The sequence below is a fragment of the Pseudonaja textilis genome, chromosome 18 (genome assembly GCF_049901715.1).
Source record: "Pseudonaja textilis isolate UNSWEBS1 chromosome 18, rPseTex1.2, whole genome shotgun sequence".
In the NCBI taxonomy this organism is placed as follows: Eukaryota; Metazoa; Chordata; class Lepidosauria; order Squamata; family Elapidae; genus Pseudonaja; species Pseudonaja textilis.
Window position 1 is genome coordinate 3,627,527 of NC_142007.1, and position 27,014 is coordinate 3,654,540.

The 27,014-nt window shown below is 44.7% G+C and overlaps 1 protein-coding gene across 1 annotated transcript; it reads left to right on the forward strand.

Annotated features, from left to right (window-relative positions):
• Nucleotides 1–872: 872 nt before the first annotated feature.
• Nucleotides 873–24,490, forward strand: C1QTNF12 (C1q and TNF related 12). Its single transcript, XM_026715715.2, has 8 exons — nt 873–1,218; nt 9,354–9,470; nt 11,210–11,321; nt 11,420–11,601; nt 18,815–18,923; nt 20,921–21,011; nt 23,111–23,189; nt 24,354–24,490. The coding sequence occupies exons 1-8, from the start codon at nt 1,018–1,020 to the stop codon at nt 24,450–24,452; spliced, it is 990 nt and encodes a 329-aa protein (XP_026571500.1). The 5' UTR covers nt 873–1,017; the 3' UTR covers nt 24,453–24,490.
• Nucleotides 24,491–27,014: the final 2,524 nt, after the last annotated feature.

Sequence of the window (27,014 nt, forward strand, 5' to 3'; positions counted from 1 at the left end):
GCCCCTCCCTCTCCGTACAAATTGCCCTCCCTTCTCCTCTTTCTCACTCCCCTTCCTTTCAAGTTGATGCAAAACTCTCCCACCAAAAATTGTATTTATTCACGGCCGGTGGTGCAACTCCGGGGAGGTTTCTGCCAGCCTCCAGCTGCCAGGCAAGGAAGCAAGGAGCTGGCCGTTTTTGGAGAACCTGCCCTGCCAAAGGCTCAGCTCAAGAGACAGGGGGTCCGTGGGACATTCCCCTTGGGGGAATGTGCTCTAGGGGCTGGTGGAGAGAGAGAGAGAAAATTCAGGAGAAAAGCTGGTTTGGAGGGGAAAGCGTTGAATGTCAGCTTGTTTCTTAGGTGGCAGAAAAATTCAGGAAGGATTTGAGAGGTGTTGGTTGTTGTTTTTTTCCGGTCTTGCTTTTATTTATTTATTTTTTGATCAGTGGGAAATTGTGGACTTTTAAGATCTAGGACATCCAGAAATGTGATTTTTTTATTATTAGTATTATTATTTTAAATCATCAGTAAAGTAAACAACTCTGCCAAATTTCCGATCTCTGGGTAGATTTGAGTGGACAGCTTCAGATATCTGCACGTGGGACCTCAAAAAGGCTAGCAGGAGCCCAGATATTCCCTCTTCCCTTCTCCTGCACCTGAGGCCCCTGTTTCGAAGGGGCCTCTGCCTGCAACTTTTGACTCCTTTATTTTTTTTGCCCAAGGAGAAGAAGATGAAACGGGGAATGCCGGTCGACCTTCTCCTCTGAGCTGGCAGTTAGCTCCAATTTTTTGTTTTGAAGAAGCTGCTGGCCGAAGGGGAGTGACTTCTCAACGGCGGGTCGCTTTGGCATGGTGGACGTTCAGCGGGCCAGACTGCTGGCAAGGGTTACATGTTGCTTGCAAAGGAGGTTAGCTTGGGGTGACTAGGAGAAAAGTCCGTTTGCAGAAGAGACCCAGGAAAGGCAAAGCCGGCATCCCAAGTCTGATCCAATTCCTGATTTCCGTCTTGAGAAGGTTGCCTCCATCTTGCTTGAAGATGAGGTCTCCGGAAGAGAGGAGACGATACTGGGGTTGGTTTGTTCTGGCGATGCTGATCTGCCAAGAGTTCCCGAATTTCCCGCTGTTGGCGGCGGCGGCCAAGAAAGAGCGGAAGAAACTGAAGGAGCCTAACCAATACACGGAGACTCTTTCCAACACCACTCTTTCCAACAGTGAAGAATTGAACGGACACGCCAAGGTAAGGGAGTGAGGAAATCCAGGGGATTTGGGTGGAGTTGCTTTTCCCACGGGGGACCCCCATGGGATCGGGGTTTCCCCAGATGAGACGAGGGAAGGTGGGGATTCCCGAGACTTTTCTAATCCTCCTAAAAGATAGCGGTTCTGCCAAACGGAGCCCCGGTGGTTTTCCACAAGGGCCTTTTCAGCACAACGCGGGATTGGAGGGGGTGACGTTTTTGAGGTCTCTCGTTTGATGACATTCAACTCTGCCAATATGCGGAGGGTTGTTTCAGCTGGGGTGGAAGGGCTGAGGCGGCTGTTAAGCTTGGAGACCAGGAAAGCAAGCTTCTTTTATCCAAGACAGCAGATCTGACATTGGCAAGACCTCCATCGTACCCTGCTTGTAGGATTTTCCCCGTGATAATCCCACCGGGTTGGAAATGGGGACAAAGGAAATTGCTCTGATCAACCCGAGCAATCTCGTCATAACTTTTGGAGAAATTTCCTCATGACCCAGAAACCTGAGCAGAAGAAGGGGAGGGGTGGAGAATTATAATTTCTATGACTCTCCTTTTGCCAGGGTTGTTGATGATGATGGCCAATAAAGAATTCTACTCTACTCTACTCTACTCTACTCTACTCTACTCTACTCTACTCTACACTAGTCTATTATTCTATTCTATTCTATTCTATTCTATTCTATTCTATTCTATTCTATTCTATTCTACTCTATCTACTCTTATCCTTATCCATATAGAATAGAGAGTTGGAAGGGACCTTGGAGGTCTTCTAGTCCAACCCTATACCACTTCAAACAAAGGGTTATCCAACATCTTTTTAAAAAACTTCCAGAGTTGGAGCATTCACAACTTCTGGTGGCAGGTTGTTCCATGGATTAATTGTTTCTTTATCCTTATCCTATTAGCACAGCCATTGGGGGCAGCTCTCTGGGTAGGGAGTATTCCATAACTACCAGCCCCCTCCCCCCCTCCAATCCCCATAGGCCAGGCTGTTAATTCTAGCCCGCTGGACTACAAACTCCATACTTGTGGGTCTGATGGGAGAGGGAATCCAAACCGTCACAAAAGGCAGGTTGAGAATGGAAGGGATGGGCGGCTTAGAACAAGTGGGATTGATTCAGGGAGGGAGAGGTGAAGGGGAAGATTTATAACATTACAAGCCCTCAAGGTTTGTGTTAAGCGTGCAAAGGGCAGAAGTAACTTCACCGTATCTTTCTGGCAGCCCCTCCCAAAAACCAAGCTGCCAAAAAATAATAATAATAATCAGAGTAGACAGAAGTGCTTATCTGCATCCAATGTTGTTAGGGGCTCCCTTCAGTTTACCTGAACTATGCTTCATTCACCCCCTCTAGTTTCATTTGCTTATATCTTGCTTGCCTAATCTAGCCGGCAGTCCCGTCCCCCCGTCCCCCCGAATCCTAATGGAAGTCCCAGCGAAAGGAAGCCAAGGCAAAACAGCAGCAGTCAGCAAAGAGAAATAATTGGCCAACGTGTCAGGGGCTAAGCCTGGCTGGGAAGAGAGTCCCTCCAATTTTACTCATCCAGGAAGAGGAAAACTATCCCCTTAATTACAGAAAAGAAACCACCTATAAGACCAAAATGAAGTTAAGAGGGATGGAAGCAGGAGGGGAAAAAAATATCAATCAATCGCAAAGAACTCGCAGGATTCAATCGTGCCTCTAAAAGTTCCACTCCTTCCTAAAAAGGAAAGTTTTCACGGAGCAGCTGGAGGCCCTCAAAAGGAAGATTCCTATTATTTTACTTCCATTCCCTTTATTTCAACTTCCCAAGGCGACTTGTGTGTTTAAATAAGAACAAAATTTACATTAAACTTAGACAAAGTTTAAATAGAGTTGGGTCTGTCTGGGGATGGATTGCTAAATGCTACGTGCATCCATGGTCAGATGCAGTCTATCTCTAAATGGGATTAGGAGATAGGATTCGAAAGGGGTTTTTTTTCTCCCCCCCCCCCCCACCTTGTCAAATAATTTTCCACTCCTGAAGTTGATGATAGCAATGAGTGTTTTATAAAAGCATTTCTTTTTTTTAAATAAAAGAGGATTTAACAAGCAGAGAAAAGTTATCCCACCCTGTTTGAGATCACTAGATTTCTGTTGCCTTTGTGAATGATGAACTGGCCTTGAATTGCAAACTCTAATCCTGCACTTAAGACCATAAAAGGCAAATGGATTTCTGGACGATTTGCATAAATCACCGAGGCTTTTTGATTTATCATCCCACACGGGGGCTACATTTATCCTGCTGAAGCTCTGGAAGAAGCCACTGCAAACCCTGCCCACAGTCATATATACACCGAAGAGGTCTTTCATTGATCTGACTGTCAGCAGAAAAGAGACAGGCGGTTCCCAAGATTGGTGGTCCTTACCCCAAAACTGGTACAACGGTTTGCAACAGGGGTGGGATTCAACCGGTGCTACAACCGGTTCGGTGAGAGTGCGTTGTGACCAGAAAGGTTGTCGCAGCGAACCGGGGTTTGGTTTCAGCTGCTCTTTGGAGCTACCGGTTCTATAGAACCGGACCAAACCGGTAGCATCCCACCCCTGGTTTGCAAGTGGCGATCACGCAACCCTGGGATGCTGCAGCCGGCATCACCTGGTTGCCGAGCGTCTGAATTTTGATCGTGTGACCTTTGGGAGGCTGCAATAGCCGTAAGTGTGAAAAAAACGGCCACAAGTCATTTTTTTTTACAACGCTGCTATAATTTTGAATGGCCAAAATGGTACCTAAGTCAAGAAGCACCTGCGTTCTGACCTGGCTCCCAAACACGACAAACCCTCTGTAATTAACTAAATGTCCCCTTTATTAGAAACACCAACAGCCCCGGAAAAAAAAGTCTGTCCCTCCCTCTCTCCACAGGCTAACAAGTCTGTCTGGCCGGAAGATGAATAGTTGTCTGCCACATCTCTTCATCTCCGCCCCGTTCCTTTTATTCCCTTCACTAGCAGCAGTGGCTCTTTCGTCCCAAGGGCCAGCCCATAGATTTCCACTGCCCTCCTCTCCTCTGCCTTCTGTGCATCCATGCGTCAGGCACTGGACCCAGCTGTTCCTCCTCTTCCTCATGAGTCACCTCCAGACCTGGGGGCTGTTGACTCTCCATCTGAGGGCTGACAGATGGCCCAGGTTCTGCCTCTGTCTCTCTCTCTCTCTCTCCGTCCTCTCTCTGTCTCTGTCTCTGTCTCTCTACACACACATACACACACACACACACAGAGGCTAACAAGTCTGTCTGGCCGGGAGATGAATAGTTGTCTGCCACACCTCTTTATCTCCACCCCCTGCCTTTCATCCCCAGAGCTAGAGTGGGGGCTTCGCTAGCAGCGGTGGCTCTTCCGTCCCAAGGACCGGCCCATAGATTTCCACTGCTCTCCTCTCCTCTCCTCTCCCTTCTGTGCATCCATGCATCAGGCACTGGACCCAGCTATTCCTTCTCTTCCTCATCAGCCTCATCACCTCCAGACCTGGGGGCTGTTGACTCTTAACCGGAGATGTGGGAAAAGCTCCGCCAACCAGGTGCTCTTGTCAGAGAACCAGAATGCTTTGATAAGGAAGGTTTCTCGTCCTCCGTTTGAAAGGCCACCTCCGTTTTATTGAACGGCACCACCCAACATTGCAAAGTTGCAGAGGATGTGGTGTCCCACACAACTTGCAGGTGCTGTGTCTCTTGGCCAGCATGGAACTGAAAAGAAAAGATAATTCCCCAGCTCCGAGGGGTGCGATCACAATAGTAGCAGTCTTTAAAACCCCTAATAGGTCCTTTGTTCTGACAAGAGTTTCGAAATACTTTAAAATGCCATTTATTGTTAAGCTGTGGTTGTCTGTGCAGAACTAGGTAATTATCCCCGGTGGTTAATTAACTAACTGGGGTAGGATTGGGAAGTAATTAACCTCCCGGAGGGGAAGGCAGGACGTATTCTCTAGACAGCCATGAAAGGCAATTTTGTCTACTGTACTTAGAGTTGTGGGTCAATTGCTTGGGAAGAGTGTAGTTTTATAACAACAACATACTTTTCCTAGATCAGAGACTGAGTTTTGCTTTTCAGGATGGAGCTTATACGTGCGGTGAAAGGCGCTGTGAGCCAATGGTTGGAGAGGAAAACTTAGCAATAACAAAAGGGCCTGGTTATATTTATTTTGCACTCGGGTATGGTACCATCAGTTGCAGGGGAAGCAAGGTTTCTGCTAGATCAGAGAAAAGAGCTTGTGTGAATTCCAGCTTCCACAAGCTTTCGCCAACATGTCAACATTGAAGGATGATGGGATTGGAGTCCAGGAACAACAGTTCTTGGGAGGCTAATCTAAGTAGAGACGAGTTTTTGAGAGGCACGAGTATTAAAAGTTTTTTTTTCCCTACCCCTCAATCCAAAGAAGAAAAACACACTGGCAGACTATAACTATTGGCTAAAAGAGTGTCCATCTCAGGCTTATCTCAATTGACCAGAGTGGGGTCCCCTCTCCTCACTTCTCTCTCCCTCTCTTTCTCTCCCTCTTTCATTCTCTCTCTGTCTCTCTCCCCCTCCCTCCCCTTCTCTCTCTCTGTGTCTCTGTCTCTTTCTGGCTGCTGAAGCCAACATTTGCCAAGATAAAGAGAGTCTGGCACATTTATTCACTGGATTGCTCATGCGGGGCCAAGAGGATTAAATAATACTGCCACTAGGGCAGAGCGATCATTTTAGCCATCCATCATGTTGCTGGTGGGGCAGTTGGGCAGTGGGCTGGCTGCAAGCAAAGGAAGCTAAGGACAGCAAAGCGGGCAGGCAGTCACCAGCCATCCGGGGTTCCCAAGCTCTGCCAGCCCTTGTCAGGGACACCCTTTCGGCGTGGCTCAGGAGCCCAGTTTTTGTTAAACAGAAGAGCAGCTGCTTGGCTCATTTTTGCTTGTTTTCCCAATGCTGTAACCCCCACGTTGTGTAAGGGAGAAGTTGTGTGGGTTCTTCCAACAATTTTGCAAAGAAAAAATAGAGTTGAGATGAGCCCCATACCACTTTCTTCCTTCTTCCAATTCCTTCATTTGTCTGAAATGGTACAGGTATATATTCTGCATTCTCTTTTCTTCTCCTCTTCTGCATTCTATTCTATTCTATTCTATTCTATTCTATTCTATTCTATTCTATTCTTCATTCTACTCTATTCTATTCTATTCTGCATTCTGTTCTATTCTGCATTCTATTTTATTCTATTCTATTCTGCATTCTGTTCTATTCTATTCTATTCTGCATTCTATTCTACTCTATTCTATTCTATTCTATTCTGCATTCTATTTTATTCTATTCTATTCTGCATTCTATGCTATTCTGCATTCTATTCTTCTTCTTCTTCTTCTTCTTCTTCTTCTTCTTCTTCTTCTTCTTCTTCTTCTTCTTCTTCTTCTTCTTCTTCTTCTTCTTCTTCTTCTTCTTCTTCTTCTCCTTCTCCTCCTCCTCCTCCCCACCCCCCCGTCCCCTTTTGCCAAGAAGCTCATTTCACGGATAGCAATTTGGGGTCCCAGGGAAAACGGTAGAGAGACTTGATCCCGTGCCAGCAAAATCTGCCTGGCTACAGGGTGTGCCTGACGGATCTAACATTGACACTAATTATTCAATTACCGTGGAATGTGCTTAACGCTCCGCTGGAAGTGACTTGGGTTCCCCTCTTGGCTCACCGTGCAGACAGCTGTGGTTCCGCAAACATCTGCCTGGGGCAACAGAGGCCGAGGAACCCGGGGATCTCTTACAATTGCCTCCCCCAGTGGCCCTTTCATTTATGAAAGGGGAGGGGGGACGGTGCCTGAAGGGGCTATCAGAATCCAGGAGTTGAGGACCGTATCCAGTAGTGGGATTAAAAAAATTTTTTTACTACGGTTCTGTGGGTGTAGCTTGGTGGGCGTGGCAGGGGAAGGATACTGTAAAACCTCCATTTTCCCACCTACCCACCCCACTCCTGGGGGAAGGCAACGGCAAAATCCCCATTCCCTCCCCACCCCAGTAACCTGCTTTCCGGCTCCGTTCTCCTATGCAGGGCAACCAAAGAAGAGCCAGCCGATCAGCTGGGGACTCAATGGGAGGCGGAGAATAGAAGATGGGGTTGGCGGGGCCAGTTGGAGGCGGTATTTGCCAGTTCTCTCAACGACCCAACATTTCCGCTCCCGGGTCTCCAGAACCGGTCAGAACCTGCTGAATACCACCTCTGACTGTATCCTTAGCAACTTCTCAAGTGGGCAAGATGACAGGAACTGTACTGAAAATGTGAAGAAGAAGCAGGATCTTTTCCCTGTCTCTCAGTGTCTGGCTAATCAAACGTAGGTTTTAAGATGACATTTGCACCCAAGATAGCAATAGCCCTTAGATTTATATACCGCTTCACGGTGCTTTACGGCCCTCTCTAAGCGGTTTACAGCGTCGGCCTCTTGCCCCTCAACAATCGGGGTCCTCATTTTGCCCACCTCGGAAGGACGGAAGGCTGAGCCAATCTTGAACCTTGGTGAGATATTTTTATTGAAGAAAAATAAATCTCATTTTAAGTTTTCGAGACTCTCCAGTGCTTCTCACTGGGGAGCTTCTGCCTTCTGGTGTCAATCCATTTGCCTCCATCCTCACTCGAGAACAAAATAGTAGCAGAGTAACAAGAGTTGGGAGGGACCTCGGAGGTCTTCTAGTCCAGCCCCTTGTTTAGGCAGGAAACCTTATACCATTTCAGGCAAATGGGTGTCCAATCTCTTCTCGAAAAGTTCCAGTGATGGAGCATCCACAACTTCTGGAGGCAAATGTTAATTGTTAATTGGTTAATTGTTCTCGCTGTTAGGAAATTCAGGTTGCTTCTCTCCTTCATTTCTTACCATCCATTGCTTCTTGGTTCTGCTTTCTGGAGAATAGATTGATCCCCCTCTTCTTTATGGCAATCTCTTCAATATTGGAAGACTGCTCTCGTCTCACTCCTAGTCCTTTTTCCTCCCCGTTAAACTAGACACCCCTAATCTCTCTTCTGCTGGCTCCCCTGTTTTCCCCAAGGAATGCAACCCTGCATTCAAGCAGGCGTCCTTTCCGCTCCTTGGTTATTTCCTGCACATCTGGGATTGCTGCTTCGTGGATTGTCAGCTGACAATTCCGTGACAGACATCCGGCGGGGAAACTGTGATTGAGTAGAGCCTGTAGGCTGGTCTGTGGGCGCATCCAGCTGGCAGAAATGGATGGGATTGGTTTGAAACCTTCTTTAAAGCAGACCCTGGCCTAGCCTGGGGTTAGCTTAAACAACATTCCCCAACCCCCCAACCCCAATTAGTAAATAAAATAGCAATAAATCAATTGTTGGACTACAACAACGCAGTTCTTCACAGAAGCCAGCCTAGATAATGGCCTGGATAATGATCCTTTAAGATAAAATGGGTAGCGATTTCCTGGATCTTTGGGACTAGCAGAGCCAATAAATGAACCAAAGACCAAATGCAAGAGACATTAGGTGCATTTGCAAAGTCCCAGCAAATTGATTGGAAGCCAAATGTAGTAGATGTTGAGAAAATGTTTAGATGTGGTCGGTTAATACGTTTAGCTGCACAGATAGTATCTTTTTCATCTATGCTTAGAGACTTGTGGTTGTATCTTATCTTTTCATTGGTTGGATTCTTCGGTACACCATTATATTTTGATGGCTTAATCAGAATTGCATTATGTCCTAAGGAAGCACATATGGTTTGCTCGTTTCTTTTCCTGGTCTGTGGTCCAGTGGTCTATCGTTCTCAAATCTTGGTGTTCCCCAGCTGTGTTTTCTTTTTAAGAGCACTGGTACAAATCGCTGTTTTGTAAATGGATACAGCCACTTCCGTACGTCATGGCTGGCTTTTAACTCCCATGCTTCTTTCTATGGAGCGATCGCCATCTTACTTTTCCTCTTTCATCACTGATCCTTTTTCATTCCCACGGAGATGCAATTAAAAAAAACAACAGAGAAAAAGGACAGGGGTGGGAATCCGCAGGCTATAAATTTCATAACCCCTTCTTCCTCTGTGGAAATTTTGCTTCTTGGATTTCAGATCCAGAATTGGGAACAGGAAGGTTCATAAGGCAATCAAGGGGGTGGAAAAATCTTTCTGCCAGCCTGAAGAATCTCACTGTCGCTTTTTTTTCACTCTTGCTTCCTTTAGATGCTAGAATCCCCAGACCCACGCATCACCGATCCACGCAAGACATGGATTTCATTTGTACAGCGTCCAGGTGATGGCAGCAGCTCCAAAAAGAAATGCAAAGGGAAAGATAAAAAAGTAGGTCCTTTCTGGAATCTTTTGGCTTAGCTGGGGATGATAATGGTGACCAAGATGGTTGAGGCATTAAAACGTTGCAGCGGGGAGGTTCTTTGGACTTTCTAACTAGCCAGATGAGCAATTGTTAGCTATCCGTGTTTCCCCCCAAAAATAAGATCAGGTGTTATATTAATTTTTGTTCCAAAAGACGCATTAGGGCTTATTTTCTGGTTGGGTCTTATTTTCGGGAAAACAAGGTTAATAATCAGTGTCAGACGGATGATGTAGGATCTGCAGAAAATGTTGCCGCAGTGAGTGATTGCCCTTAATACGACCCTCCATTGCACGCTAGAGCTCCTTCCTTAATTTTCCTTGCTGGTTTATTTTATCTCCACGATCTTTCCATGATCCAGGGTTTTCATGGGCTCCTTCTCTTGAATATCCTCTTTCGGTCTCACGTGGAAATGCATGCGCACAAGAGAAGAAGGTCCTTCCGCCTTTCCTGCAGTCATTAGTCAGGAGGCACTGATCTGATTCCCAAATGACATTTCCAATGTGAATCTGGTTTGTGGCAGATCTGTGAGGTCTCTTTTCTTCAAGGAGCTGTCGGCGCTACGCCAGGGTTCTTTTGGTCGATGCCTTTCTGCTCATTTTTCTCAGCCGTGATTTCAATCTGTCTCATTTCCGTTTCCATTTGAGAAAACCCCACACCTCCAGAGAAGCTTTCTTCCCAATACTGTATACAATTTCGAGGGATGCAGTTTTGCTTAATGGGCCGTGTGGACAATTTTCTCCGAAATGGGTGCTATTTTCTAAAATGGGTGTTTTTTCACCGTTACATACGTGTTAGTCTCCAAAAAAAAACCACTTTACCTAAAGATGGAATCAGCAAAAATAGCATGGATGAAGTCACCAAATTTGATTTTACTCAGATTAAGGGGAAATATGTTCAGAATGGAAGCTTTTTCATGAAAAAAAAAAAGAAGGGAGGGTTTGTATGCACCATTACTTTTCTTCCGAACATCTAACAAAGCTGCTCAAGTTTACACTTTTCTTTTCTCCGTTGTCCTCATCTTTCCCTAGATAGATAGATAGATAGATAGATAGATAGATAGATAGATAGATAGATAGATAGATAGACAGACAGACAGATAGATATATAGATGTAGGGAGGGAGGGAGAAGTAGGTAGGCAGGCAGGCAGAGGCAGATAAATAAATTATAGATTCAGATAGATAGATAGATAGATAGATAGATAGACAGACAGACAGACAGACAGATAGACAGATAAACAGATAAATAGATAGAGGGAGGAAGGGAGGGAGAAGTAGGCAGGCAGGCAGAGGCAGATAAATAAATTATAGATTCAGATAGATAGATAGATAGATTGATTGATTTTTGGTGTTGCCATGCTGCTCCATTATGCTATCGATCCCAGCTGAGTCTTTGGCCAACTCTATGCCCAAACAATCCCTGACATTTTGTCATTTTCCCAGCTGGGTATCCTGTATGCTGTGGGGAAACACTGCAGGAAGCAAGCAACGTTGACCGATTCCCTGGAGAATGGTTCAGAAGCAGTGGGGGATGATCTTCAAAGTCTTTGGCCCAGCTTAACAACGTCCCTTGATTTTTTTTCCGAACAGGTCCAAATCAAACCATGAATTTGGCATTTGACTAATGAAACGGCAAACTTCTCCTTCGGCATAAGAACGTTTCTGAACATCTTCTATTTCTCTGCGCTTTTCTTTTTTTTTTCCCTAGCGTGGTCTTGCCGGACCTCCAGGGCCGCCAGGTCCTCCAGGGCCCCCTGGCCTTCCTGGGGCTGAAGTCACCCACGAAGTCTTAATGCAAGAATTTAAAGACATGCTAAAAGGTAAAGCAGTTCTTTTCCGGCTCTTTGACTTTAACTAGAAAGGGAAAGATCAGTTCCGGAGTAATTGCAATTGCAATTTGCCATCCTTTTCCTTCCAGAAGCTACCGAAAGGCGGGCATCTCCAGTTCTCCCATCCCATCCCAGTGAGATGCCGGTGATGTTGGTGCCCCTGGAGGAGCTGTCTCTCTACCGGCGAGTGGAGGAAGCCTTCCATTGCAAGCTCAAGGGTCAAATCATCGTGGACAAGAAAACCTTGATGGAACTCCAGAATTTTCAGATGGTGAGGTCAAGCAGGAGCCCTTATTAGTTGTTTGGGGAACACACACACACACACACACACACACACACACACACACACACACCACAGGGCTTGATTACAATGCAAATAGATTTGGAGTCGGCTAGTAAGACTAGGGAACGCAGTGGCTCAGTGGCTAAGACGCTGAACTTGTCAATCAGGAAGGTCAACAGTTCGGCGGTTGGAATCCCTAGCGCCGCAGAATGGAGTGAGCTCCTGTTCCTCGTCCCAGCTTCTGCCAACCTAGCAGTTCGAAAGCATGTAAAAAAAAATGCAAGTAGAAAAATAGGGACCCCTTTGGTGGGAAGGGAGCAGCGTTCCCTGCGCCTTCGGGGTTTAGTCCTTCCGGTCACATGACCACGGAGACGTCTTCGGACAGCGCTGGCTCTTCGGCTTTGAGACAGAGATGAGCAGGGGCTGGGAATGAATGTAATTCGCAGCATTGAAATAAAAAGAGAGTTGTTGGGACTCAGCGTGGGCTTAATTACGGTCTTAGGAAGCCTTGGTCAGAACAATCCTAGAGTTGTAGACAAGACTGGGTGGTCGGAAGTAAAAAGTCTCCAAAAAGTCAGTGGCAACCAGTTATATAATGTTGCCAAAAAAAACACAACCTCTCCACTGTCTGCATATCCATGTGGTCATCAGCAATCAAGGTTGCCCAGAGAAGATTTGTGGTAGGACTAATAGGAAAGCTGTGGAGCTGTATTGAATGGTGTTGGCTTCTTCCAACATTTGTTCTCTTTTGTGTGCCAGTTACATTTTGCCCTCCCTTTGTATGAGTTCTTATGAAAGATAGAGCCTCTGTTCCTGGGCTCTATAGCAGCTTAGCCTTTAAAAAAAAAAAAAGAAATATATGGTGGAGTGGAGATTAGGGGGTGGGGGGGGGGGAAGTGTCTCTTGGAGTCCAGGCGGGGTCAAAGTTCTCTCCAAGGATAATGTTGGTGCCACTCTAATTGGCGTGGAGAAGACATCTTAATAGCCATCGGCGCACAGGCGAAGGTTGAATTGAGGCAGGCTGTGCTTTTCTAATTGGGCTTGGCAGATTTCTCAGACGCCTGCCCTGCCAGCCGGCACTCTTCGTGCCATCTTCGGCGCGGCTGAGCCAGGTGGGTTTTAGAGCATTTTTTTTTACAATGAGGTATCCGAGGCACGGGCTGCCTGTGGGCCCAGCCAGCCCGACGACAGAGTCCTGGCTGGTGGCGATGAAAAGAAAACGAGGCCTATCGTCACCCTTTCGTCGGGTGGGCGCATCCACAGCCATCACTGCACAGGACTCTTACTGGGCGTCTGATCCTCCTGCATCAGCGAACTGCCTTTACGAAGTGCAATTCTGATGGCTTTGAAGTATGTTTTCTCCTAAGCCACCGGGACAACATCCCTGCAAGGAGACCACCTGACTGCCCAAACTTAAGAGAGGGGTGACAACCTTCATTCAGGAACGGCGATCTTTTAAGTCACCAAAAAAAGGGAACCGTCTGAAGCACGCGGAGAGGAATATCGGGAACTTAGCAGGCACCCCAACATTGGGAAAAAGAGTGTTTAAAACCAAAATTAAGCAGGAAGGGTTTCATATCTGATGCATAACAGGGAGTTGGACTACTAGACAATCTTCTATATCACTTCAGGTTCTAGCATAAACGGCAGCCACCCTATTATACTGATTTAATACCACTTTATAATGTTAATAGCCGGTTAATACTACTTTATAATGCCTTGGTAAGATCACATTTGGAATATTGCATGCAGCTTTGGTCGCCTGGATATAATAACGATGTTGAGACTCTAGAAAGAGTGCCAAGAAGAGCCACAAAGAGGATTAGGGGACTGGAGGCTAAAACATAGGAAGCAGAGTTGCAGGAATGGGGGATGGCTAGTTTAATGAAAAAAGAATGAGGGGTGGTATGATAGCAGTCTTCCAGTATTTGAGGGGCTGCCCCAGAGAAGAGGGGATCAAGCTATTCTCCAAGGCACCAGAAGGCAGGACAAGAAGCGATGGATGGAAACTAACCAAGGAGAGAAGCAACCTAGAACTAAGGAGAAATTTCCTGACTGAGAAGAAGCAATTGGAGGAACGAGTTGCCTCCAGAAGCTCTGGTTGCTCCGTCCATGGAGATTTTTAAGAACAGATTGGAGAGTCACTTGTCTGGAATGATATAGAGTTTCCTGCTTGGGGGGCAGGGTTGGACTACAAGACCGCCAAGGTCACTTCCAACTCTGTTATTCTGGTTTTTTTTTTTCTGATTGTGCTCAGTTGTGAAATCTTCAGGTGGAGGAGGACGGGAAAACTGAGCTTGGTATGTAATGCTTTGAATAAGTGTAAGATAGCTGGTAAGAATTCTCAACAATGAATGTTATTCCTATTGTGATAGAAGAAGAATTAAATTGCATTCTTTCGAAGCAGCACTGAGAGAAGGAATCTTAGCTGACTTGGAAGTAAAGTAAAGTATCAGAATTCAGTAAGGGAGGTTTAATGCCACCTTCGCGGGACACTTTCAACCAGTCCTATAATTGAGGAAAATGAATATTTTATTCCACCCTCAGCATATTCTACCCTAGACCACTGGACCACCGATTCCAAACACCAACATGTCTTTGTCTCTCGGACATGAAATCAAAAGATGCTGGGGGTTTGACCCTGGGACAGATTAAGAGCAAAGCAGATAACAGATAATCAGAGTTGGAAGGGACCTTGTAGCTCATCTAGGCCAACCCCCCGCCCAAGCAGGAGACCCTACACCATTTCTGACAGATGGGAATCCAGCCTCTTCTTCAAAGTCTCAAGTGATGACGCTCCCACAACTTCCAAAGGCAACTTCTGTTCCATGGGTTGATTGTTCTCCCTGTCAGAAAGTTTCTCCTTATTTCCAGGTTGAATCTCTCCTTGATCAGTTTCCCATCCATTATATTTTACTCCTGAGCGACAAACCATGGAAAGAATAGCAAAGCATTCTGGGACAGAGGAATGAGTTAGAAGGCAAGGATGGCTCCAGGCTGAGATCTGATTTGTGCTTCACATTTTCTTCCTAAGCGCTGGGGAGTTCTTAAAGAGAAATCAGCGAGGAGGTGGAAATAAGGAAGAATTTTTGTCTTGTCCCTAGGCCAGAATTAAACAAAGGATGGCAACTCCTTGTTGTAGTGTTTGAACCCAAAAAGATTCGGTGCTCCAAATGCAACAAGTTGTGCACTTGGAAGTGGGGGGCGGGGGAATGTTCAGGGAGGCTCACATAAGTATCTCATGGCTGTATCCCCCTTCCCCAGCTATAATTAAACCAATTTTGCAATCTTTGAGGCTTAAGGGCTGTGTCAGGGAAACTGGCGGATTGTTCTAACCGGCGAGCAGTTTAACCTATTAGCGTATCACGATTAATTCCATTCCTTCCCAGAGCACCACATTAATTCTTTCTCTTTGTGAGTGTGTTGAGAGACCGGGAGCGAGACGTGAAGAAACAGGAATGTTTTTTCAAGCGGCAATTTACTGGTGCCGGAAAACTGCTTTCTGTTTTCAAGTCAGCGGTTTTGAGGGGAATTAAGTCACTGCCTTCTGATTTTTTGTTTAATTGGTTTTAATGAAACAGGCAAAGGAATTGGAACTGTCAGAGAGCACTGCCATCTCCAGAGAAGAAGGGAGGAGTGAACCTTAGACGGGGATCAAAGAACCGTGAGGAATATTGAGACGGAGAAGCCCGAGTCTAATTTCTTCCTCGTCCACTTTCTAAACCAGTATTTCTTTTTTTAAACTTGGCCACTTTTGAGATATGTGGACTTCATCCCCCCCAGAATTCTCCGTAATGGCTGGAAAATTCTGGGAGATGAAGTCCACTCGTCGTAAAGTTTCCAAGTTTGAAAAACACGGATCTGAGCTTAGGCCTTCAACGCAGGAGCCTTTCCTGGCCATCGCGCACATCCGTTGTAACCTTTTGGCAAACAGGCATTATAGATTGTTTTCAGACGTCTTTTCTCACTTTTTTCCCCAACAAAGCAAGCCCAGTTCAGTTCAGGATCAAGAGGCAAGGAAAAGAAATGGGGTTGAGCCCGAAATTCTTGAATACCCAACCCCGTTTTTCTGCTCCCACTAAAGTGCCCCCCAAGTCTGCCATAATGTCCTGTAATCTTCCCCAGTCTGATTGCACGCCACTTCATATAATGGCTAAACAGTAGTTAAGTAAATATGATCTAAAAGGATAAAGTGAGGGGTTTGGGGGGAGGAAAATAAGGGGAGGCAGAATTCTGCCTCTGCCTGCCAGCATCCATTGGTATTCATCTGGCTAGCGTTCTGTCAAATGTGTGAGAGAGTTGAGGGCTGCTGGGAAACTGAAACAGTATTTGCCGTGTGAGCAAGAAGGAGACAGTATGGAGCCTCGGTGTGGCTTAACTCAACTGTTCTGTACTAAAGCTGCTTGGTGCCCTCAAACTGAAACTGAAACTCCTCTCCTCTGCTTGTGTTTTGCATTTGGAAGAGATTTCTTTTCAGGTGGGGAGGGGGAGTAGAACTCCTTAGCATCAGAGCGTGTTAATAATAATAATAATAATAATAATAATAATAATAATAATAATAATAATAATAATATAGGAAATACTCTAAATGCTCTGATGGTCATTTTGAAAAATCCTTTCTTAGTGAGCAACGGTTCTGGAGATTTTGTGTTGATGCGTGAGTGGTCTTTCGCTTTTATATATATATAGATTATTATTAATATTACTATTATTGCCATGTCAGAATTGGCGAGGGGGCAGCGAGACTAACTTGGCAAGGTAAAATCATGCCTCTCTGCCGCCTTTCCAATTCTTGAGAGGGCAATCATAAGATGCCAAATTCATAGATTTCCACCACCTCCCCGCAAAAAGTTCAGTAAAGTTCATTTCTCTTCCCCACCCCCACCCCAACTCCCGAATTTGAGCCAAACCCGCATCGCATGAGCCAAAACTAACAATAAACATGCCACGCTGGGTTTATTTTAACTTAACTCCGATAATCTTCCCTGCACGCAGCCTGTCTAGAATGAGTCGCTTGTCGGGGAGTTGCTAAACCAGTGGCTTTAGGCCTGCTCAATTGCCCCAACCGCCTTTTATAAAATAACAAAGACCCTGAGCTTTAGGCTCTGCAGAAGAAAGCAATTTAGGTTGCTTGGGGGAGGTGTGAGATTGCCTGGAGCGCTTTTGGGCTAGTCATCTTTTCTTTTTAAAAAAATAATAATTTTTTTTTTTTTAAAAAAAGACTTTTTGGGGGCCTCCTTTTGAAATCCCACAGATGTTTTGCAGACATAAAAAACAACAACAGGTCTCCGAGTATTTGTCCATTTGGCTCTGCTGTTTTTCTTTCAAAGGTTTTTGGGGGATTTTACACCCCCACCCCCCTTTCCTTTCCTTTATCCTTCTTAAATTGGAAATGTTGGTAATTGAACCTGCAAACCTTTGAACATAAAGATGTTCAAACCAATGAGGTAAAAATCCCTCTCTGTGCGATGACCCAGAGTGTACCACCAACGTAACAAAATCCAAAACGTAAATAAATGTCCTTTCAGGCCTCCAACTTGGCCCCACTGTTCAATAATACTCAGTTGGAGATAAAACGGGCTCAAAAATAGTCTTCAAAAGAAACCAATGCAGTCTGAATTTAATGAGCAGATAGAGGTGAAATAAAAAACCAAACAAACTCCAATGATGAAATTTCCACAACGGAACAGAAGTATTTACCAAATTCAAAGCAGATAACAAGGCACAGTCTGTTGGAAGGACGCCAACCAAGATAACTTCAGACCAAAATAAAACACGCTTTGTTTCCAGCGTTCGCCAGTACGCAGGTCCAAACTCTTACGGAGTTCTCACACCTACAGCCCATGAAGAGGATCAAGGCCCTCTCCTCCCGAGTAGACCACATCTCTCCCTTATCCTCTCCTCCCTGCGTGACCTAGGATGGATAAGGGATGGGCCTGGGTCCTCCTCTGACTGCCCAGCCGGCCTCTGCCCTTCCCCAGCCTCCTCACAACCTCCGGAGCCACACTCCCACTCCCTGTTGGCTGTTCCTCCTCTCCCTCAGAGTCAGACTCCACCAGGGGCATGACACTCTGCGTTAGCTGAGAGAGCTCAAGGCCAGGCTACAGGTGATGACCCTTTTGTAACGCACAATAAAGATCTTTCCAAAGTTCTTCCAAAAAAAAACAAAAATTCACCTAAGAATGTGCAAAATCTTGTTTTCTCTGACATGTTATTGTCCTGGGTTGCTTGACTGCATGGATTTGTCAGCTTCTGAAACAATTTTTAGAAAACTCAGTAGATTTGTTGCCCTCAATGTCAACGCAAGAGCGAGAAGATGGATTGTGGATAGGAGACCACCCGGAAATCATCATGGAACAAAACAACAGGAAATCACTTCAGTTCTGTTGCTAAGAGGTAGCTCGACACCATCATCAGAAGTTGAGTTTCAGGGTCTTACCTGTTCATGCAACACCGGTTACTCTTTTCCCAAACAAGGCAACAGAAAACTGAGAGGAAGCACAACCTGGTTTTCCAAAATTCATATAAATTCTGGGTGGGAATTTGTGACCTGCTGCCATTCTGTCAAACTTGATGAAACAATAGAAGAACGGAATGGCACAATAAGCAACGACAGTTCTGCTAAAAAATATTTCCAGTCTTTTTCCTTCAACTTTACTGAACGTACATTGTTTTGCATTTTTTCCAGAGGACAGTTCTCATTTCTGAGGTTCTACTTATGTAGTTATGAAAGTGACTAGGAGGGGCAGAGAATCTCATGACAGGTTCTGTCAGTGTACAATTCTCTCTCCTGAATTTTGCAGCCTGCTAGTCTCCAGAGGGAAATATATGTGGACTTTTTTTTTTTTAAGATCAGGAAGCATAGAGACTAACAGAGAGCAGCCATTAGCAGTCCAGACACTGACAATAAAATAAACAAAAATACTTCAAGAAAATTTGAAAGAAATTTAAAAAAAACTTGCTTTAAAAAAAAACCCTCAGAAATTCCTTTTGCACAGGAATATAATTTTCAGGAACTTTAAAGGCATTTATTTTTTTGTGGGGGGAGAGAAAATTGGAAAGGCTGAAGACAGACACGATGTATATAAACCTAGCTGACTACACCTCTTGCATATTATGGAATGGGAATAAAGACTGGTTGAACTGGTGGGAATATTAATAGAATAATAATTCTGTTTTTCCCCTCCTCTTTCTCACACAGCCTTTAGCCAAAGGATCTTTTCTCCGAGGATCCGGCTTAAATTTAACAACTGGGAGGTTTACAGCTTCAGTATCTGGCATTTATCAGTTTTCAGCCAACGTCCATGTAGGTAAGTGATAGAATTTATTTATGGTATGGGTTCAAAAACTATTTTTTTTTTTCCATAGGCAATTTTCTGGTTTAAAAGAATGAATATTACCCCCAACCTCCCCCCCCACAAATCTATGCCGCTAAAGATCAATGGCCAGAAAACACAAGATGTCTTTTGCTCAAAGAATGGACAGAATAAAATCAGTGGAAGAGTCCGGTATACATTTTACACTCCAACACACATTCAAAATTCTTCTGCTGGTTTATCCTGCATCATTATTTTCAAATACTGATAATTATTGGCTGCTGCTGATAATCACGGGCATAAAAAGCCTTACTAGCTACAGATCCTAATACATTTAAAGCTTGGGTTTTTACTACCAGTAACTTCTATGTTTAACAGGTTGCATAAAGAACCTTTTGTGGACAAGAAAAGAAACAGTGGCTAAATTTGTCCACTGTTTTCCTTTTCAGAGAACAGTGAGGAAGCGTACGAGATTAATTGATGGCGAAGAGGGCCAAGCAGACCCGATTCATGCGCTAGCTTAGTTACACAATGCTGTGGTGCTGAATCTTCAGGACCTTGGACAGCTCCAAGCATACAAATAGCCAGGCCTGTTTTATCCTTCTTGGGCAGTTTATAACAAAATGGTTAACATGAAAAACAATAATAATAAACATATAAACATATAAAAGTAATAAGAATTATGATTAATAATACAAGGCAAGATTGAAATTCCAAAAGCCCCTGTTTGCAAACTGTTATTGTAATCTATATATATAAAAGCAAAATACCCCTCACGCATCATCACAAAATCTCCAGAACCGTAAAGCCTACAAACTTGAAATTTGGCACGTTATGTTCTTCTTGGCTTCTAGGTGCTCACTAAAAAAGGATTTTTTTGAAATGACCATCAGAGCCATTAGTATTTCCTATATTATACACGCTCTGATGCTAAGGAGTTCTACTCCCACTCCCCACCTGAAAAGAAATCTCTTCCAAATGCAAAACACAAGCAGAGGAGTTTCAGTTTTAGTTTCACAGCAGCAAGCGGCTTTAGTACAGAACAGCTGAGCTAAGCCACACCCAGGCTCCTTGCTGTCTTCTTCTTGCTCACACAGCAAATACTGTTTCAGTTTCCCAACAGCCCTCAACTCTCTCACACACGGACAGGATGCTAACCAGATGAATACCAATGGATGCTGGTAGGCAGAGGCAGAATTCCTCCCCCACCCACTTATTTTCCTCCCAAAAAACTAAGCCCGATCACATAGTTTCATAGCGAAGCACGGGTATCCAGTTAGTCAATTCATAGAACATTTGCCACGGCTTCAATCCCAAATCATTCCAAATATTAACCCCAATTGGTCCCAGATGGAAGATCCATGTTTGTTTCTTAATTCCATCTCTTATCAATTGCTGATTAATTCAATACAATAAGTCCAATCTCCAAAGTCCATCTATCAATTGGCTTTCATCCATCCTCAGCCTTCCATCCTTCCGAGGTCAGTAAAATGAGGAGCCAGATTGTTTGGGACAATATGCTGACTCTGTAAACCGCTTAGAGAGGCCTGCAAAGCACTGTGGAGCAGTATATAAGTCTAAGTGCTATTGCTATCTTTCCTCCGCAAAAAAGACAAATAAGATCATTCCTCAATATTACATTTAATTTCTCACTCTCCTTCAAGACCCTTAAAAAGAAGAGAAGGACCAGAGGAGACATGAGAGCAGTCTTCCAATATTTGGGGGGCTGCCCCAGAGAGGAGGAAGGGGTCAAGCTATTTTCCAAAGCACCCGAAGGCCAGACAAGGAATAACGGATGGAAACTGAACAAGGAGAGATTTAACCTGGAAATAAGGACCATTTCTTTCAACCGGGCCAAGAAATTGTGGTCAGGATGTAAAACCGATTGCAAGGCCAATGCTGGAAAATCCATTCCTTGTGCACTGAACGTTCTTGAATGCTAAAACAGAAATGCTTCCTTTTCAACCTTTCTTTCTTTCTTTCTCTCCAAGACCACAGTGAGCTGAAAAGTAAACTGCAGCTCCGAGCAAGAGATAATGTCCGAATCTTGATCTGCATTGAATCCCTTTGCCACCGATATACGTAAGTATATTGAAGTGCTTGAATTGTGGGTTTGTTTTATCCAGGAACACTGGAGCTCTACCACAAATTATCTTTGACATTTTTATTCAGTTCCTCCTGCCTCTTCTTTCCCAGGTGCTATGAGATCTTTCTTTATATACTGTTCTATTTTCGTAAGTGTCCTCTTCCTTATCCCATGATTCCAGTTTATTCCTTCCCTCCAATCCTCTGTTTTTCAGCTTTTTTTCAATCTCTTTAGCCTCTTAGCCGAATTCATTGGGCCTCTTTTGGCTCCATGGCCAAATGAAGGAATACATCACACACTTAAAAGAGTTTTATATTTCCGGGTTTTCACTAGCCTACTAATGTCTCTCTTTTGGATGCTGTATTTTAGTAAATACTATAGCAGCCATTATCTGGAAGTTACAGACAGGAAAATGAGAGCATGAGGCAGAGACAATCAAAGATGCTCTTTACAATGAAACTGAAATCTCCCAGTTAAGAATCATGGTTTAGAATAGAATAGAATAGAATAGAATAGAATAGAATAGAATAGAATAGAATAGAATAGAATTCTTTACTGGCCAAGTGTAATTGGACACACAAGGAATCTGTCCTTGGTGCATAAACTCTCAGTGTACATAAAAAGAAAAGATACATTCGTGAAGAATCAAGACTCATAAGGTACAACACTTAATAATAGTCATTGGGTACAATAAACAATCAAATCACACTAGGAAACAGTCAATATAAATCGTAAGGATACAAGCAACAGTCATACAGTCACAAGTGGGAGGGGATGGGTGATACGAATGATGAGAAGATTAATAGTAATACTAGTGCAGACTTAGTGAATAGTTGGACAGTGTTGAGGGAATTATTTGTTTAGAAGAGTGATGGCATTTGGGAAAAAACTGTCCTTGTGTCTAGTTGTTCTGGTGTGCAGTGCTTTATAGCATTGTTTTGAGGGTAGGAGTTGAAACAATTTATGTCCAGGATGTGAGGGGTCTGTAGATATATTCCCAGCCCTCTTTTTGACTCGTGACATATACAGGTCCTCCATGGAAGGCAGGTTGGTAGGAATTGTTATTTTCTGCAGTCCTAATTCCTCTCTGGAGTCTGTGTCTGTCCTGTTGGGTTTCAGAACCAAACCAGACAGTTATAGAGGTGCAGGTGACAGTTTAATAGCGACACGTACAGTATAGTGCTTATTAGCATCTTTAAATCTGTTGATCCTTGATTGGCCCACAGTAGGTGGCAGCTCCCGTCTATTCACCTTAATTGATTTCAAAGCCAAACAGTACCAGGCCTGACTAATATTTGGATTGGAGACCACTTGGAAATCTGAAGTTTAAAAGGGAAGGCCGAAAACGTTCCAGAAGAAGGCCATAGCCAATGATTTCTTTACAGTTGGCCAATAATCAAGATGGGCTTGTCTTGAAGTCCCTGGGAGCAGGGTTACTCTTCAACCCAAAGACCTGATTTATTTTATCCCTCAAAAACATTTCCCCCCTTGGCTGAAATGATCCCAGGGTGGTTTGCTAGATTGAAAGGAAATGAGGGGGAAAAAAATCAATTTGTTGGAAGAAGGAATGAAAAAAAAAAACAGCGGTGGTTTTTTTTTTTTCAACAGTCTGATATCTACTGTAAGGCTGCACTGAAGGTTGCAAATGCCCAGATTGCTCTTATGAGAGGAGAAAAATTGGATTGTTTCTTTCTTTGAACTATTTTTGTGCAATGTTGGCATCTTCTACCCTTTAAGACCAAGACAAAGACAACACAGCTTAACAGTTAATGTTGCCGAGTTTATACATCTCTGCTCAGAAACAAGCCCCAATGTGCATAATAAAACTTCTGGCCAGTTTGGAAGAGGCTCCGTATCTTTTTCCCCAAACGAGGCTTGTAGAAGCCTAGGGCAGAATCCGCTAAAGAAGTCGTGAAGGGGAGAGGAGAACAAGGGTTTATAGTACTTCAGTAAGTACTATAGTTTACCAGACTGTTGTAATCTGTGAAATATGGCCGGCTTTGTCAATCTGAGACCCTCCTTCTTACTTGATGTCATCTCAGTAGTTGGATCCTGGCCAGAAAATGACTGTCTCTTTCATTTTGTCCCTGCCTAGATCTTTGGAGGTTATCACTGGGCTGGAAAGCAACAGTAAAATTTTTACCGTTTACGTTCATGGATTGCTCCAACTCCAGGTAAGGATTATGCAACAGACGGTTCAGATTAATTCTGAGATTTCCAAGAATTTTGCCCCCAATCTGTTTTCTGTGTCCAGTTGTCCTGTCCAGCGAGTCCAGTTCCAACCAGGACATTCTAGGAATTTACACTAGCTTAAAGGCTGGGTGTCAGAGGACACCGGGGTGGATGGTTATGTCAGAGATCTTTTGTCACCAACTGAGTGAGACGTCATCAAGATTCAATTAGTTCTTCTGGGACACTGCGCAGGGTCCCCTGCTTGAGAAAGGGGCTGGACTAGAAGACCTTCAGGGTCCCTTCCAGCTCTGTTCTGATTGACCGTCACAAATATGAACCAGTTGCCAAGCACTCAAATTTTGATCCCATGACCAATGGGAATGCTGCAATGGGCACAAGTGTGACAAATGGTCATTAAGCCGTGGTGGCCCAGTGGTTACAATGCAGTACTGCAGGCTACTTCTGCTGACTGCCGGCTGCTGGCAGTTCGAGTCTCACCGGCTCAAGGCTGACTCAGCCTCCCATCCTTCCGAGGTGGGTAAAATGAGGACCCAGATTGTTGGGGGCAAGAGGCTGGCTCCGTAAACCACGTTGGAAAGCACTGTAAAGTGGTATATAAGTCTATTGCTCTTCCTTCCTTCCTTCCTCCCTCCTTCCATCGCTTCCCTTCCCCTTCCTTCCTTCCATCCATCCATCCATCCTCCATCCTTCCTTCCATTAGAATGCAGTATTGCAGGCTAATTCTGCGCGCAGCCAAGAATTTGATCCTGACTGGTTCAAAGTTGACTCAGCCTTCCATCCTTCCGAGGTCAAATGAGGACCTGGATTGTTGGGGGCAAGAGGCAGACTCTGTAAACCACGCAGGGTGGGCTGCCAAGCACTGTAAAGCGGTATATAAATCGAAGTGTAACTGCCATTGCTACTGTTATTAAGTCACTTTTCCCAATAATGTTGTAACGTCAAACATTTCCTAAATGAACGCTGTAAATTGAGGATTACATGTATACGGTTTTCTGCTTGAGGACTAGATGACCTCCAAGGACCCACCCAACTCTGTTATTCTGATTTGTTGATTAAGCCAACGGAGGTTTGGCACCCATGTCCTGTACGGCGCATTCATTTTCCCTCTTCCTGTCTCCCGTTTTCCTTTGGCATCCGCGGCACAGGCTGGACAATACACCTCCATCTTTGTGGACAACAGCGCTGGGGCCCCCGTGACCATTCAGAACGGATCTGACTTCATGGGCATGTTTGTGGGAGTCTAATTCCCAAGACAATCTGCAAGGGAGAAAGAGGGAGGGGGGGGAGAAAACGCACCCGGCCGCCTGATGGACAAGCTTGAACTCTGAACCCTACCTGCCCACCTTCGCTCCGCCATCAACGTTCTGCAGCCAAATGAAGCAAACGTCTTCTACCCCCCCCGCCTCCCCCAGGAGGCCTAGCAAACAATCCGAGAGAAAGGGAGAAGATCGTTTTCAACGCGGAACCCAAAAAGCCAGATCTACTTTCCTTCCATGGACAGATTCCAGATTTTCCATCTCAGTCCCGAGAGCCAAGGAAATCTCTCCCTCTCTGATTCCAATAAGGCGGCATCGGAGTTTATTGGTAGAATCAGTGTTTCTCTCCTATATTGCATGCTCAGGGGATCTGCCTGGTCCTTGAAAAGCTGCTGCCAATTCACGTCGACAAGTTGATGGACTAACACTCAAGTAACGTTGCTTATGTTCCCCAGCTTGTGTTCCAAACCAGCCAACCAGATGGTTGTGAGAAAGGCGTCAGTAGGACAGCCAAATCCTCTCCCTTTTCTGATCCCCAAGGAAACGAATAGTGGGTGATACGCTGAGAATGGCCTCAGAATTCTTCTCTGTTCCAATTCAAGGCAGGTCATTTTCTGATCCTCTTCTCATTAAGAGTTGGGACCCTTTTAGATTTACCTTAATATTTACAAAAGGCTTGCAACCTAGGGCCAATTTATACCTGGGCGAAGAATTCTTCCGGTAAGTCATTTTATTAGGAGCAGCTAATTTGACCTTGAGTGCTTTCTAAAGGGGTAAGGGCCTTCCATAAATGCCTTGGAAAGGAAGTGGCTTGGTTCTGCTACTTTGGTTGCAGAAAAACCCAGTTTTAATTCTCAGATCTCTGGAAGGGCTAGCAAAGCTTCTTACCCAAAATTCTGGAGAGCAATCAAAGTGGCTCAGAAAAAAAACAAACTGTTTCTCTCCAAAGGAAGTCTGAGATATAATGATTGAAATAATTATACCGGCCAAATCTAACCTGAAAAGGTTTATTTTGATTTTGGGTTAGGAGACAAGACCGTGTCGATTGAAAAATGACATATCCACGCTGGCATAGCTTAAGTAGCAGATTCTCTCTTCTCACATTTGTCATTTGTGTTACACTCTTGATACCTGCTTCCAGTGGTTTTTCACAGTTTACTCCCATGCCTTGGTACCAGGGTGGGCCGGCGTGTGTGCTTTTAAACGGACCCTCCTTAATTGTTATTATAATGGAAAGACGTGTATATTATTTAAACTCTTCCTGCTTGACCTTAAGATCCCAGCCTTAGCATCGGAAGGGTGTGCCAAACCAGATCAAAGCGAAGCTTCAACCCGAACTGATTTCTGTTGAGACAGAACCGCTGGCTTTGTTGAGATCAACTGCAAGTGAAGGGAGAGGATGAACACGATTCTCTGCCTCGCACAGACCCCCCAAAAGATGGACACACATGTGCACGAGAACTGCAGGAGCGAATAATCCAGTCTCCCTTCTTTAGAGAGGGCTGAAATCAAGTGTACAACCCTGGATTGTTGGAAAGGGACAACGATGCGAACTTGGGAGGGTGATAAAAAGAATGGCAGGCAAGCCACCCCATTTGGACTTTCGTGGGATTTAAAGGGAGTTAGGGAGCTGGGTATGTGTTCCTTTTCCTTTTCTTGGGGGCTGCTGGACATCTTGAGAAACACACACTGTTGTCAGGATAACAGACGGAATTGTAGAAAGAAGGATCCACGGACATTAGGGTCCCCGTTCTTTTCCTATGTTCGGTCCTGGACTAGATGATCAAAACAACGGACCTTTTTTCCTGCTGGCTGGGTGACACTTTTTTATTTGATTTGATTTCGAGGTTGAAGAAGATGTTAAAAAAAAAAATGGAGGCGGGGGGTGGGTGGGAACACATTTTCAAAGCGAGTGCGACCATTATAGCAAAATGTCTTGGCTTTTCTTTACTGTCTTATGTTTTAATAAGATGCATAAATAAATCTGTATATTTAGCCGCATTGTATATACACTGTAGTCTCCCCTCTTCCCCTCTCTCCCTGCCAGGGTGAGTCTAGAGAGTTTTTAAACAGATCACAGCACCACCAGGTTGTTTGCCAAGTGGTCTGGCACGATACAAGCCGGCTGGCAAGGTCCATGTTGACTTTTCATGTAAGGATCCAAGAGGGCAAGGAATTGCAATTGTGCTGCTTTCAAGGAAGCCTGAAGCTCCGCGTAGGAGACGGGATCCTGGCTAGCTTTCCACATCCCTTCCGAAGCCTAGAGATCCCTTGTGAGATTCAGACTGTGTCCGCTCAATGCCGCCTCTTGCGCGTGGTTCTTCCCTCACTTGAATTGAGACGGTAGCAGGGATTCCAATATCTAAGGGGCTGCCGCAAAGAAGATGGCCGGAGGGGCGTTCTCTCAAGGAGAGAAGCAGTTTAAAACTAAGGGCGAATTTCCTGACAGCAAAGACAGCAATTAATCCGTGGCACCGCTTACCTCCAGAAGTTGTGGAGGTTTTTAAGAAGAGATTGGACAACTGGAATGTACGGTTTCCTGCGTGATCA